Source organism: Rhopilema esculentum, chromosome 8, assembly GCF_057945365.1.
Source record: "Rhopilema esculentum isolate cy_ngs chromosome 8, ASM5794536v1, whole genome shotgun sequence".
Taxonomy (NCBI): Eukaryota; Metazoa; Cnidaria; class Scyphozoa; order Rhizostomeae; family Rhizostomatidae; genus Rhopilema; species Rhopilema esculentum.
This window is the reverse complement of record NC_142822.1, coordinates 5,568,467-5,583,298: the sequence shown is the minus strand read 5'-3', so window position 1 is coordinate 5,583,298 and position 14,832 is coordinate 5,568,467. Positions and strand designations below refer to the sequence as shown.

The 14,832-nt window shown below is 34.7% G+C and overlaps 2 protein-coding genes across 3 annotated transcripts in view; both read left to right on the top strand.

Moving 5' to 3' along the window:
- The first annotated feature begins 291 nt into the window (after positions 1 to 291).
- On the top strand, positions 292 to 6,810 carry LOC135694842 (uncharacterized). The gene is made up of 11 exons (XM_065213719.2): positions 292 to 327; positions 1,584 to 1,710; positions 2,179 to 2,475; positions 3,159 to 3,315; positions 3,588 to 3,675; positions 3,995 to 4,139; positions 4,606 to 4,713; positions 5,075 to 5,219; positions 5,335 to 5,429; positions 5,830 to 6,081; positions 6,620 to 6,810. Exons 1-11 carry the CDS (start codon positions 292 to 294, stop codon positions 6,799 to 6,801), a joined length of 1,632 nt encoding a protein of 543 aa, XP_065069791.2. The 3' UTR covers positions 6,802 to 6,810.
- A 159-nt stretch (positions 6,811 to 6,969) lies between these two features.
- The window catches only part of LOC135694482 (protein shortage in chiasmata 1 ortholog-like), a 22,739-nt gene continuing 14,876 nt past the window's right edge, over positions 6,970 to 14,832 (top strand). For both annotated transcript variants that reach the window (XM_089109864.1, XM_089109863.1), the window contains exons 1-10: positions 6,970 to 7,164; positions 7,807 to 8,232; positions 8,834 to 8,923; positions 9,505 to 10,011; positions 10,168 to 10,537; positions 11,091 to 11,313; positions 11,640 to 11,683; positions 12,053 to 12,155; positions 12,425 to 13,041; positions 14,027 to 14,162. In XM_089109864.1, the coding sequence (XP_088965990.1) occupies positions 7,059 to 7,164; positions 7,807 to 8,232; positions 8,834 to 8,923; positions 9,505 to 10,011; positions 10,168 to 10,537; positions 11,091 to 11,313; positions 11,640 to 11,683; positions 12,053 to 12,155; positions 12,425 to 13,041; positions 14,027 to 14,162 (2,622 nt within the window). In that variant the 5' untranslated portion in view covers positions 6,970 to 7,058. The remainder of the gene's footprint in view (positions 7,165 to 7,806; positions 8,233 to 8,833; positions 8,924 to 9,504; positions 10,012 to 10,167; positions 10,538 to 11,090; positions 11,314 to 11,639; positions 11,684 to 12,052; positions 12,156 to 12,424; positions 13,042 to 14,026; positions 14,163 to 14,832) is intronic.

The window sequence follows — 14,832 nt, the reverse complement described above, 5'->3', positions numbered from 1 at the left end:
GAGTTCATCACGATATTTTAAAATTATATTATATCATATTAAATTATATCATATTAAATTATAGTGAAAGTAAGGGAATCGAATTGTCGGCTTGCGTAACTAAAGGAGCCTGGGACTAACATAACATCTCCCGCCCTTTTTGAGTAGGTCAGATGCTGACGTGATTGAAAATGAACACCTTATTTAGAAAAGATAATATATAGTTTAAAATGTAAACAATGCTAGTGAAATTTCAGAAATCATTGAGAACAGAAGTTTATCAAAGAAAGTTGTCGCATGGCAGAGTTAAAAATGCCTAGATTTCTGGAAACGAATTATTTGCTTCAGGTAAGACCTTTTTTGTCAACGTACAGATTTTATCTTGTCTCTTCAAAGAATATACCATACAAAATACAAAACCATGAATATGTAAAGCCTTACATTTTAAGGGCGAGTTTTCATATATCCATCCTTTACTGATTTCAGCCGTTTGCCCAGAAAAATACCCCTTTTCGAATTTTAATGGTGTATATGCTCTAACACTAGCTAACTTTAAGGTTGGCCTAGCCAATACTTTTTGTCAAATGAAATTAATATTAACGTTTTCAATTTGAATTCCAAATAATCACCGATGTTTCAATCATTTAATTTGCTGAAATGAACGTTCAGTAGAAAGCATAAATTTATTTCGGACATGACAAAAGATGTTTAGTGTTTTATCCGTATTGAGTACGTTTCTCGAAGTTTGACCTTTGATGTTTGACCGAAGAAGCTTACGAAATCAGTGAAGTGACCCAACATCATCTCTAGCCCCTCGGGGGGATGGGAATTTGGGCCATTTTCATTCCTGTCACCCAAACTAGAATTTAAAATGTTTGTTGTAGGCAATAAAGAAGGCAAAATCAAAGAACACTTTCATAACTTTCAAGAAGTAAGCAGGCAGTACTTTAATGGCAGCCACAGGGCAAAGTGGAAAGTAGGGTGAACTTCGCAGTACAGGAAGAATTAATTGGAGTTTGTCCTTCTAAATTACAACGTCTCAGTGTCAGACCTTTGATTTTGCATTGCAAAGATTAGAACTATCATTCGTATCTTCTTTGTTTATTTCGATTTTCAAAAGATTTGAAAAGATTTGTTGTCTACCTGAGTATATGAGCAGAATTTCTGGAGAAAATCTAGGAAGTTAAATAGCACTTGAATTGCTAAGTAAGTTAAATAGCATTTGAATTGTACTATAAATAGAGTAGCTTCTTGGCATAAACGACGTTTTTAACCATGAGGGTCTAAACCAGTACATGGAATTTCCTGCCTGTATTTACTTTTGTTCCCATTCCATGTGTCTTTTGGCAAGGCTTTCTTTCATGTCATCTGACTTTTTGCTTTGCCCAAAGCAATCAACTATCCGAATTTAGTCAGTGAGCTGAAGCTCCCCACCCCAAGTCCCTAGAACCCCTTAGCCCCCCAGGCCCTTACCCCTTACACTTATGCCACCGTGTCAAATTATTAAAATCACAGCATTAAATATAATGCTTTGATGTTTTAATGTTCATTGAAATTTCTGCTTGTTTGACTAGATTTTCTGCAAAACTTTGTTCTTTTTTCAGTACCAAAATCAACGGCAGAATCTGCTGAATAACTGCCTATTGGGTGTGCCCCATCATTTAGATCAACTGTCTGGTGTTTCAAAGAAAGACAGAATAACGGCATTAAAAGAAAGCTTTGGATTAGCTGGTAAACATTTTGCAAACCTGCATTTTGTCGTTTCAAATATTTTGAATCATTTTCAATGTTTAAGTCTCTAAACTTTTGTGCTTTCTTGCAAGCATCGCTAAGTGTAACATTTGAACATGAGATTATTAAACTTAAACGTTTGAATATAAACAAAATGGAATTTGGAATTTAAAATTATCTGCTTATCTTTTGCAGCAGACGAATTTTGAAATAGTTGACTTCAAAGTTAAGAGATTAATTTTGTAGTAAGGGGTGGTTGGGGGCTTGGCATTTGGTAATAATGGAAAATTTTCTTACTTTGTACAGGGTACGGACTCTAAGCAATAGTTGACGACAATACGGTTACTTTTCAATGCAAAGTTTAATACAGTTTTTGTAAACTTTGCCAAATTAGTAAATTACATATATTTGTGCTATTCGAAATCAATAATCAATGAAATGATTCTAGTAATTTTTTCAAATTTTCAGAAACATGCACTGTTGACCAGAGACATAATGGTTTTGATACTGAAGCTGATTTAACAAATCTGATTTCCATCTTCTGTGGTATTCGTCCATTGAACCGCATTGAGGCAATTGCACAGCAAAGTCCCTTCAAAAGCCCGTCACAAGTGGAAGTAATTCCGAGCTCAAATCCAGACTCTCCTTTTCCTGACAGTTTTGACAGCTTGGAAGATGAGATAGAATCATTTGGCCAAAATTCATTGAACCAAAATGAAGATATTTTTGCAGATGATCTATGCCTGAAGAATGTAGTAGAAGAAGGTATTTGTTTTTTGTTGTATTTTATCTTATCTTGCTGCCCAATAACGGCAATCTGTCACCACTTTATTCGTAGTTAAACAAAATGTGATGTATATATTATGTTTCTAAACATAGACATAGCTTTGTTCAAAATCAAATGTGCATATGGATACCCTCAATACATACTACGGAAAGGAAAACCTTTGAAATTGAAAATAGAACATTATAAGCCATTAAAAGAACTGGTTCAAAGTTTTAAACTATTTTTTCTTCAAATGAACTTTTTTAAAAGTATACCACCGTTTCTGCCCATGTTTCAAAAGGCTTCCGGGGACCATCTATAAATGCAGTGCATGTAAAAAGGGGCCAATGGAAATCATCCTCAAAAGTTTCCGTTATGGGTACTACGATTACAAATAAACGTTCTGTAATTACAGGATTGGTGCCCTTTCTCTTGGGCATCTTCAAATCTCCATTGGTTTACAGCAATAATGCCTTTAGCCTGAGTAGTCAGATAGAAAATTCCCAGTCTCTTTAATGGTTTTGCATCTGCTAAAATCACTTACTTATGCAGATTGTTTCCCCCTCTAATGTTCTTTTAACTTGTATAAATATTGCCCAAAAATCTCGTTTATTCATTTATAAATCAAACATATATTTTTATTACTTAGTTCTTTCTATAATTAATTATTCCTGCTAAATAGGGGTACTTTATCTGGAAGATGTTGAATCTGATTGGAGTCTATCGGACCTTAAGTCATTGCCAACCAGTCCGTCATCTTTGTCACAAAAGCTGAGACCTGTACGCGTTGCAGACCCTTTTCTAATCGATTTTGGGCTACAGAAAGATCTCCTTATTCGGTAATTCAATGCTTTAGCTGTTTCTTCTTGTTCTTCTAAAATCTTTTACCTCAAAAAATTTTTCAAATATTGATAGCTGTTAAATTACAGTATTTTTTACACGTATAATCTCTCTGATGTCATCGTTGAAAGATTTATTTCAAGTTATTGTTTATATTGAAGAAAATGCTTCTTTCTATCATTCCTGTTTTTTCATTTTCTTATTAATATCTCAGTTTCTACGGATCTAGGCTCGTTCATAAAGGATGAAAAACAAATTAATTTGTTTTCAGTGAAAGAAAGATTTCTATGAGTGAAGGAGAGCAGATAGATTTCACAATCTTTGAAGAAAGCTTCGAGAAAATTGAGTTGCCTTTCAAGGTGAGTTACTCAACTCTTTCGTTAACATACCTCATAAGAACACCCTACTGCTATAACGATGCTTAGCTAATATAAGAAGTTTGAGAACCCAATAATCTTAAAGCCCAGTCCTTTGCTGATGTGTGTCAATAGATTTATAAGTACAAAAAACCTTACGGGAAATAATATTAACAGGTTAGCTCAAAAGATTACCAACACTTCAATTTTTAAACTTTTTTTTTTACTGATAAATAACATTGTTTTCCCTTCAAGTTCTCATTTTTCGAAATAAACCTGGAAGTAATGCCTCTGCCTGTTAGCTGCTTTCTGTTTGCTTTAGGACGATCCATTCTTACTTGAGGAGCCTTTAAATCATGTCCCAACTTGTGATCAAGATGACAATATCAACGTGATTCGACAAGATGATATTATGTGCTTACGTCCAATGGAAATTTCCAGTGAAGATGGTGATACAGACATAATTGGTAAACCTTAAAGTATAATTTTAGAAGTGTTGCTGTATTTTGAAAGTTGCAAATGGATTTTACGTATAACGTCCAAGGTGCTTTGAACACTTCTGTTCGTCGTTTTTTGTTGCGTTTTTGGTTTTATTCATTGCCTCCTCCTTAATTAAGTGATATTATTCTGTTTTGGAGCTTCAAACAGATAACTAGCATTTTTAAAACGAGAAAATGTAGCGATAAAAGAAGTTTCAATATCTTCAGTTGTCATTATGCATTCACAATCAAACAAGAAAAAAGTTACGTGGTGTGCCCTGAAGCAAGTGTCCTGTAGCTTTTGAAGCTGTAATAGCAGAACAATAGCTTGTTTCATTGTAAATCTGCAGGCTTTCCAGTTAATATATCTTCAGCACCTTGTGATGTTCTCTGTTCTATTTGGTATTTGAAACTGAAGGTAGCACAATAAACCTTTTTCATTCTGTGCTTAAAGGTCTCACAGCCAACAAATTCCAGTTTGGATCTACAATTGAAAAGCTAGACAGATGTGACTCAGGATCAGATGATGACGTCAGAGAAAAAGAAATCAAACTTCTTATCGGTATGCAATGGTCTTAGGTAGCAGCTAGTATGCATTATTTCATAGTGTTAGTAGGATTGTTGAATGTCAATCCAATCATTTTAAGCCATGTTTTTAAAGGGATTACTCTCTGTTGTCCTCTATAGATGTATGTCCATATCTGCAGGACATAAGGTATAGCACTACAGCATTATCTGGGTAAAAGAAGATTTCTGTCGTTATTATAAATTCTTTAGGGGTTGAGTAGCCAATGTTTGCATAAAGAAGCATAAGCTTCTCAATTCAAAGCATCTAATGTCTAATACATCCTTTTCTTAGGAGTTTCAATATACTCATATCCTTTAATGGTGCTACAGTTTTACCTCTATATTCCTTCTTATAGATGACCATGCAAAAGCACCTGATGAAAACTCCATACGACTGGACAGTCCTTTATCGATCTGTTCACTAGAGCGGTCGACTGTAATGAGCGATACCATAACAGCAATCCAGCCGATGCCTCTAGAAGTATCTCCACTCAGCCAAAAGTAAGACCTTATAAAAAAAGCCAAATATTTAGATTTTATTAAGTTATTTAGGCTTTAAACCGAGTTCCAATCTATTTTCAATATGCAATTTATTATTTAAGGATTTTTATTACAGGCATTTTGTATCACCGTCTTCTAAGAAAAATTTGGCTAAAGAACTGAACGATGGTGACAAATTCCTAGATGACACGCTTTCCATGACACTAAAAGGCAAGACTGTGATTATTGAATTTGCATGATATTTTACATAGTGAAATGCCGTTTCTTTTTAAAATTGTATTGCCTGTATTGCATAAAGAATTCAGTGAAACTGGTTAAGTAATGACGCAGAAGCAAATAATATTTTACATAATAAGATATCGTCAGTATTGTCTTTATTATGTAAAGTAGTGTTCAGTAAACTGTTTAAGTCAGATTTCTAAAATGCAGTCGTTGAAAATAGATTCTAAGGAAGCCTCATGATCTGTACTAGAATTTCAAGCTTTCTACACTTTCTACAACATAAAGTCCTTTTTCCGTTGGTTGTTTTGTATATTTACAGCTATTAAATTTTGAAAATCGGATAGTTCGTGATATCACGAGAAATTTCATGATGCAGTTTTCTTTATAGTGCCTGAATCTGTTGGCTTGGAAACCAAGCCCGTTTTGAAACAATTGTTAAACGAGTATTGCCAGTCGTTTATGGACTGTGACTCCGAGGTTTTGTTGCCATGGGACCCTCTAGTGCATTGGGCAAAGGAAGTTTCAAGCACAAAGAAGATTCTAACGTCTGAGATGACAGGGTTGTGCAAAATACCAAAGAAAAACAATCACGATGAACTTGATTTGCAAAAATATGACTTAAGACGCCTACATCTTGAGGGTATGCTTCATTATCAGGCCTTGTTTGCCTTTTTGCTTCTAAAATGATAAGTCCAAGCAGTGCCTTTTGCTGTTACTAACTCCAACAAGAAGGGAGGTGTTGGGTATTTCATTCACCAGGAAAAGAAAGAGAGTATTTTCTCTACCTACCTTAAATTGATTTTATCAAATTTGCTGAAAAACAATTCGATAGCCTTACTGCTATTTATGCTGTTTCGAGGCAACTAATTGAAAGAAGACCCAGTTATCTGTTCTTCTCGTTGTTTTCTGGATTATACCTCAGTGTTTGGTTTTTAAAGTGATATGTAAAACACTGTAGTTTAAAGTGAAACCCTTGCATCGTAACTGAAATAAGCGGCTAGATTTGCTTAAGAAGAAATTATTTTAATTTTCCAAAAATGCTTTTGTCGTAATCCTATGTATCCACTGAAGAATTGTTTTAGCATTACCCCCCTAGAGTATCAACGGTCGTTCAATATGTATTAAAGACATACTTTTATGTTGTAATTTTATGCAAAATTCCTTTGCTTCATTGCAAGACGAAAGTTGTGATGAATCTGTCATGGGCGAAGAAATCCCCGGTGAGCAGCAATTACAACAGGAAGAGAAAACTCCTTCTGAATCCAGACAAAGAGAAAAACCTGCGAATTTTAGAGAGATGTTGATGTCACGAATTCTTGAAAGAATGCAAGCCTGTAAACCTGAAGACAATCGTAAGTAACTACAAGTCATTTATCTATATCTGTAATATTGTGTGAATCCTTCCAACATGCAATTGAATTGTATATTATTTTCTTGTTTTGTCAAGCATTTCAAATCTGAATTAATTCTAACCTAATCAAAATATGTGTTTTGGCACATAATAATTTCAATTCTTTCTTAGAAGCACGTTCTGCACCAAAAGCGGTTAAAGATGACTCGAGCTTTCGTTGCAGCCAATCTGAATCGCAGTGCACCTTTACGCAAAGCAAATCCACCATGGTTACTGATTCACCTTTAGATACATTTATGCTCTTAAGGACTGGTGAAAAAGCAACTAAAGAAGTTTTCATCAACAAACTACCAGTTGCAATGGTGCCTCCACGTTAGTAGTCTTACTTTTTTCAATATTGAAAATAACTCTATGTTTAGTCCATCAAATAGAAGAATAATTAATCATTTGTAGCATGGTATGAAATAGCAAGAAATAGTCTTCTAATTTCACGGTACCTAAAGCTTTTCTTAGTATGTTGGCCATGGTAGATCCTTGGTATTCATTTTTATGATGGCCTGAAAAACATCATTTTCAACCTCTTCGATTAAGTTATTTCAAGACAAAAACCAAGATGTTGATATGTACGATAAATCACTCTGTTTTGCTTCGCTTAATAGTTATTGTACAGAGGTTCGGTAACTTGACCGGCTGATGTAGGAATTTGTTATTGCAACTCAGAATACTACGATGCATCAATAGTGATTGCATTTGAAACATGATACAAAGTCTAATTCCACGGAAATACAGTATTATTTACTTGAAGCCTATATTTGGTATCAATCATAGTGGTGATGTAGTAGCGTGGTATTTTGATATGTGAAACAAACATACATGTTAAATTATGGAAAACTTAATGTTGTTTGGAAGCGGTCTACATGTCTTTACAAAAAGATCGATATTAGGAAGAATACTGTTGTGTAACTGGCAAGAAGATATGTTCTTATGTGACTGCCAAAATATGTTAATTTTTAGGGAGCATAGTGAAAGCAGCTAAAGTGAAGCCATCAGTTTTCAAAGATTGCGCCACTAATGCTCATGAACAGTTTGAGAAAGTAACAAAGACTTCTCCAGACCAACTGAAAATGAAAAACAAGCAGTTTAATAACCAGGAAGTAGCAAAGAATGATTTTAACTTGAAGAATGTGAAAGAAGGAGGAAATCCTGCTCCATCTGATGAATCTGTGAAGAAAAACCAGGTTGTTTCTGTTGACTTACCAAGCAACTATATAATTGTTTTAAGAATTCTTGAAAAAGATTCCCGTCCTCTTCTCGGCTTTTTAAAGGAAAGGAAAATTCTTGGGCATGATTATCAGTTTTTCAGTTTGAAACCAGATATCACAAGGTTCCTTCTTCGACAGCAAGAGAAAAGACATGAAAGTTCAGCAATGAATGCAAACGGTGAGATTATTACACAATTTAGCATCTAGTAATAATTTGCATTTGAATTCCGTCCTCAGCTGTTTACTAAACCAACACATGACAAATATCCTAAATTGGTTATATATTGCTGTAGAAGCTTTTAATATAAACAAACAGGGCACAAACATTTTGAATGTTTTTCTACTATGGTAGGTACCCTCAACTATTCTTATGTTATTGGTACCGTAACTTCGATGAGAATGCAACTAGCAAACTTTCATTGGCAAATCCTACACTATAACAAGTATCTTGATAAGAAGCATAATGTTTTATAACACGCTGCATTGCTAGTGTGCAGCATTTTCATCCACATTTTGTAGGCGTGTATCTAAGTATTGTTCGATTATACAATTCGTCATTCAAAGTCCTTGATTTTTTGGATATGATATTTTGCTCACCTTGGTATCGTTCTTGTTGCGCATTGAAGTAGTTTCGCACGTAGTGGCTTGAACAAATTAATTTTTGTAAGCGTTTATATCGAATAAAAAAGCTTTCTTATTTATTTCTGATCCTATTGTCTTAGTTTAAAGTTTTCCTATTTCTGTAATCCACTAATTTATGATATTGTTTTTAAATGTAGATGCCGATGTAATGAAAGGAATCATATGCCTGCATGCTTTGGTTCTGTCATTTGATGCCATAATTCATTATGGTATACCTGCAGCTGTAGGTTCGTATATTTTGAAGATGCAGTTAAAGTTTATTGCTGAAGTTTTATAACGTTTGGTATATTGAGAAATTATACCCTTTTTAAGATAAAGTGTGTAAACTAGTATGGAAATGCCATACACTGCTTGGTGATGTAGCTCCTTCACTGATATCGTCTTTCACGATCTCTGCATTGCTAGTAGACATACAAGTATATAGGTGTGGCAAACTAAAGTGAATTTGCCTCGTATTTAAGCGATGTAAATCGATTAATAATGCACAGAGGTGCAAAACAGATACAACGACGCACGAGCGAGCGGGATAGATGAGAGAGAGGGAGACTTGTTGTTAAGGAGAGCAAAATGGTCTCCAAGCGAAGTTTTCTTACTGTATCCCTGATTAGCTGTAGCATAAGATACAAAGTCTTGAGCTGTAATGTATTTATTGTAAATTAAAAGGAAGATAAAGTGTGATTTTTATGTCATTTATACGAAAAATGTATTTGAAGAACAAAATTTATTAAGGACTGTGTTACATAAAATAGAAAACGTAAATGATTTTATATGAACAACTCCTTTAATCTATTATTTGTTTATCTTGCAGGAGTATTAAAGCACATTAGAGAAAAATACGAAAGTTTCGTTGGTGATTTGTTAGAATCTGTTAGGAGGCAGTTAGCGAAACAGCAGTATAAACTTGATGCAGATTTCCAGCTGCACCCAAAAGTTGAAAAAATCACAAAGATGATACAAGACCTAACATCACAGTCATCTAACCAAAAGATTATGATACTGGTTCGTCGTTACTTTGAGTATTGTTATACATCGCTTGAAGAAAGTCTACGCCTGGTAAAAAATGTTGTGATCAGAAGATATCCCAATGATTTTGCCGAAGAAGGACATATTCGCGAGGTTATCTCTCAAGCTAATGTCATCGTGGCTGAGTTGTCTGCCGAGCTTCAATTTTGCCCTTGGAATCGAATCGGTTTTGTGATTGAATTTGAGTTCAAGGAGGAGTCTGAATGGTCCAAGTTTTGCCTTGAGAGCAACCCACACATCCAAGGGTTCGTGTCATATGATTGTACAACCGGGGACTTGTTCGGTTGCAAAGGTACGTAGACTTACCTTTCAAAGATACAACTTTACTCTATGTTAGTATTATGTTGCCTGATTTTTTGATTGAATGCAAAACGTATGACATTCATAACCTAAGGTCGCTTTTTGACTTTGATTACCAGGCCATTTCATTGTACTTTTCCTTTTGCAGAAAGTGTTACATGCATTCAAACAGATGTATCTATTGGAAAAGACAAGCCAATGAAATGTTTCAGTGAACACATCATTATTGGCTCTAGAAAGATAACAGAAAACAAGGATCTGCTATCTGAGATTGAAAACCGCTTGAATCTGACATTAATAGAGAGGGACTATTCTCAGTTTTACAAGACCTTTGGGGAAATGGAGTTCTATAAGCAGCCTGATATCATTGTCGATGAACGGACATCGATTATACTGTTGAATGAACACGAGTTGGATGGTGATAATTTTCACTCGAAGTTGGCAAATATAATGTCATCAATGATGCTGAAATGCTTGAATTGCTACGTCATCGCTGTGCTGTTTGCATCTAAAAATACGTAAGTTGGCACACGTCTAGATGTAAATATGGTCTGTATGTCTGTATGAAGAAATACCAAGAAATATATTTTATATTGATGTACATCTTTCAAAGTATCTTAACTGATTTTGAACTTTTTGATTAGAAAACAATGCATTTTGCACTGAGAAAATTTTCTTTTGGCATAATGATTCTTCGTTTTAATCTAAATAACTTGAGTTCCATGTAATAGAACCGAAAATTGTTCAATTATCAGATGATAATTTTGTCGTAAGGTCTTAATAATCTAGACTATCTTTTTTTTATGAAATTATATGCTAGCAACTGAATAAAAATGTTCAATTGCAGATTTATGCAAGTCTCTTTTTAAAAAGGATTTAACCTGGTTCAAAACAAGATCATCTCTCTATGCAGAAAAGTTACATATGATTCTCTATCTTGAGCCCCCCCCCCCCCTGTGAAAACGCCTTTTGTTTGGAAAAAGTAGAATATGGTGTAAAAGTTTGTTTATATGATTTTCATGGTGCAATTTTTAAGGTGCTACAATTATTTCAAGCATTTCTACCTTACAGACAATTCCCTTACTTCGCAATCGAATCATTATCAAGCTTCAAACTGGTTTTCTCGAAATTCAAGAAAGCCTCAATGACAAAATTTCACCTTATCTATGCGTTTACACACGAAGAAACTGCCAATTGGATCTTGAAGATTTGCAATGAAGCCAGAAACTCTTCCCCTGTTTGGGGACAAGACGAATGGGGCAAAAGGTTTTGGCTGACCGAAGAGATGAGCATGGTAGGTCTGTTCTAAGTTGGGCATTGCTCTAAATTCTTAACGTGTTATCACCATCGTCAATTTTTATTTCGAAATCAATAGGTAATTGTATATGTAAAGAAGGAAATTTCATTTATGTAAGAAAATGATCCATATTGCCTCGCGGATGCCAAATAACGAGTGCATATTGCAACCCCGCACCCTTCGTTAAGAAAGCAAAGTCCTTCACTTTTCGTTCACTTCGCTCCAAATTTCAAGGGTTTGCAATTTGACATTCAGTCATTCCTTCGTTACTGCCTTGAGACTTCAACTTTTCTCTTGATAAAAAAGCTCCATTTTCCCCGCAGCACGAAAGATTCTTGCTTTCTTTTCCGATGTTTACCTCCTTTACGTAAGTATTTGTGATTCACTGTTTATATTATGCTATTTTCGATAACTGTGAAAATGATTCAAATGAAGAAGTATAGCGCTGCTGTGATAGTGCCAGTTTCATCTGATCAAGCAGAACCTTCAGTCGATTTTGATTTACTTTCAATATTCATGTCAAAATTTCGTTTTTGTTATAAAGCAACTGTTTACCTTTTTAAAGAGTTAGCTACAACAAAACCCCGAAAACCCTTTTAAGCATCAAATATTAGTAATTTAGCTGGATTTATTAAAATTTCAAAATTTTATGTTAGTGGTGTAACTTAGAATCCAGTGATTATACACCAGCTGCAGGGTATTTATCAAATTCAAAATTGTTTCTGATCTCCTCTAGGGCCCAAATTGCTCTCACTGCTACACCGCTGAAAACTTTACTTAGCTTTACAATATCAGAAATGAAAAAGTCATTAAAATGGATACCTGAAAGAATAATCGAGGTTTGTGGTTTTATTTTTGTTTTCTGTCGACTCATTCTTTACCTACCCTTCTCCTTAATTTGCTATAAGAAATTGTTAGTTTTATCAAGTGGAGACAAAATCGTAATTTCGAAGAGAACTATTGCATTCTCTATGGACTACTTCCATAGCTATAGAGACTATTATCCTCATACCGAGGAAAATTGATAAAAGTAGAAAATAAATATAACACAACCCTTTATCGGGATGCTTTTGTAATTCATTTTTAAAGATCTTATTGAATTTATCAGGCATTTCATTCATCGTTAAATCAAAACATTTTTGGAGACACAAGTGATTGCCTATCGATTCCTGACAACCTTCCTGGGCCTGTGTGTGAGAGTCAAACAGGATGGTTTGGAAAGGACTACGATGAAGTTTCTTCAGCCCAGGGAACATCTAATTGTAAACGCAACCGCGAAAAAAGTCTTTCTATTGAATATCATAACTCATGCCCACAAGAGGTGGTGTGTAGTGCTGATGACTCCGAGCAGACATTTGAACCAAATATTTACTACCATGATCACATAGAAAACCAGGGACAACATAGATTGCAACGGCAGCTTCGAAAAGACGAATCTGCGCTGGATGTGAATATCGATACGATAGCTTATGCCAATCGATCAATAGAGTATCATACGAGTAAATGGACAAAGATGCCTCAATACACAGCTTCGCGTCCTGAGTTTGTTAATCAAGAGATGGTTTATGGATCTAAACAAAAATCAACCGATTATTGGCATAATCCAGTGGGACAACCAAAAAGGCAAGAAACAATGTCTTGTTTTGAGGACGAAGAATATGATGCAATGGACTCGCACAAGTACTTTGGTCAAAATAAAGACAGCAGAAAACCAACAGTTTCGAGGTAAATGCTTGAAATTTCTTACATTTTGTACAAAAAATGGTTTTCACAATGCATGTTTTTTAGAAGAATGATATTTTGCTAAGGACTCAGATCAGGCATTGCGGAATTGTCCTCTAAAAATTAATTTAATTGGATTGACTGTATGATATTTTGGCAACAGGACTTTTTCGATAACATAAATTGCAGAAAAGTAAATTTCCTTTATTAATTCTTGAGAATAGGAAAATATTAATTAAGTCGCCTACTGAAGCTTTTTGCTGTCTAAAGTAAAGTGTTGGCTGAAATAAAGGCTATCACCCGTCTATGAGTTTTATCATCACAAAAAAGGAGAAGATATAAAGTTATTAAATGGTAGGTTAAACAAACTTCAACGAGAAAGCAGCAAGAATAAAGATCTATAATGCACTGGTACAGTAAGTAGCTAAGATGCATATACAAAAGTTTGTAATCGAAATGTTCAAAACACTAAAAAAGGAGAATCTGTGCTTTGCAAGAGACATATTAAGATTTTCTACCAAATACAGTAATACATGGCTTAGATACAATAATACGTAAGTGTAGGTAGATTTGGAACAGAGTTCTGCACAAAAAGATTCAATAGCAAGCCTTATAAATTTTCTCAAAAGCAATATGGACAAAATTCAAATTCCAGCATGCACTTGCAGATTGTGCTCTCCCTACATTCAACACCTGGATTACATATAAGTAGTTTTTTGTTCCACATCATGTTACATCTATATTCTATATTCAATATAGTTTTAGATTATTAGCCATGACGACTTCTTCAGATTAAGGATTTGAATTTATTAGCTATATTCAATGAATTTTCTTTCTTTAATTTGTATTACCAACGTGAAGCAAAGGACACAAAAACAAGCCTGTTTAGATATTTTGACTTCCCTTTATGACATTGATAAAGAGCATCTCTTTTATATTTTAATGATAAATTAATTTTGTTTAAAATTAAGGTTCCCATCTCTTTAAGGTACAATTTTGAATCACAAACTTATCTTGGGCACTCTTTTCCAAAATGGAGAGTCTCTGCCCCAAACTCAAACAACGCTTCTGTAAGGACGAACAGAGCTGAAAGCCTATTGTCTGGAAACGGAAAACGACGAAAGGTAAACTTCAAATCTGCCGCATTTGCTAGCTTATCTTTGCAAATTTTTGCTGACCTATTTTTTATCACTTCCTTACAGATGAGTGATTAAAACCTTCATTGCAGAAAAGTGTCCCATTCTTCTTCAGTCAGCTGCTTGGACAAACATCTTTGAAAGGCCGGTGTCATATGCGTTTCGGTAACCTTATGCATTTCGGTCCGGGTACACAAACGCATGGCAATTTTGGTTATGCAAAAAGGTACCCAAGCACTTAAACAATAGGTTCCAAAACGAATGGTAGAATTAGCATGCATTTCGGTCCGGGTACACAAACGCATGGCAATTTTGGTTATGCAAAAAGGTACCCAAGCACTTAAACAATAGGTAACCAAAACGAATGGTAGAATTTAGCATGCATTTCGGTCCGAGTACACAAACGCATGGCAATTTTGGTTATGCAAAAACGTACCCAAGAACTTAAAGAAGAAGTAACCAAAACGAACCATTTTCGAATTACACTTTTTAAGGGGGTTTCGTAAATTTGTTCAAATTTAAAGTTTGGCTGTAATTCTGCCTCAGCTTGTTCTAAATTATTTCTTCGAAATGGTTCTACATACAACCAAGGAACGTTTGGCCTGTTTGACTAAAACGTACAAACAAAGCTTGACCTCAAGTTATTTAATTTTTGTAA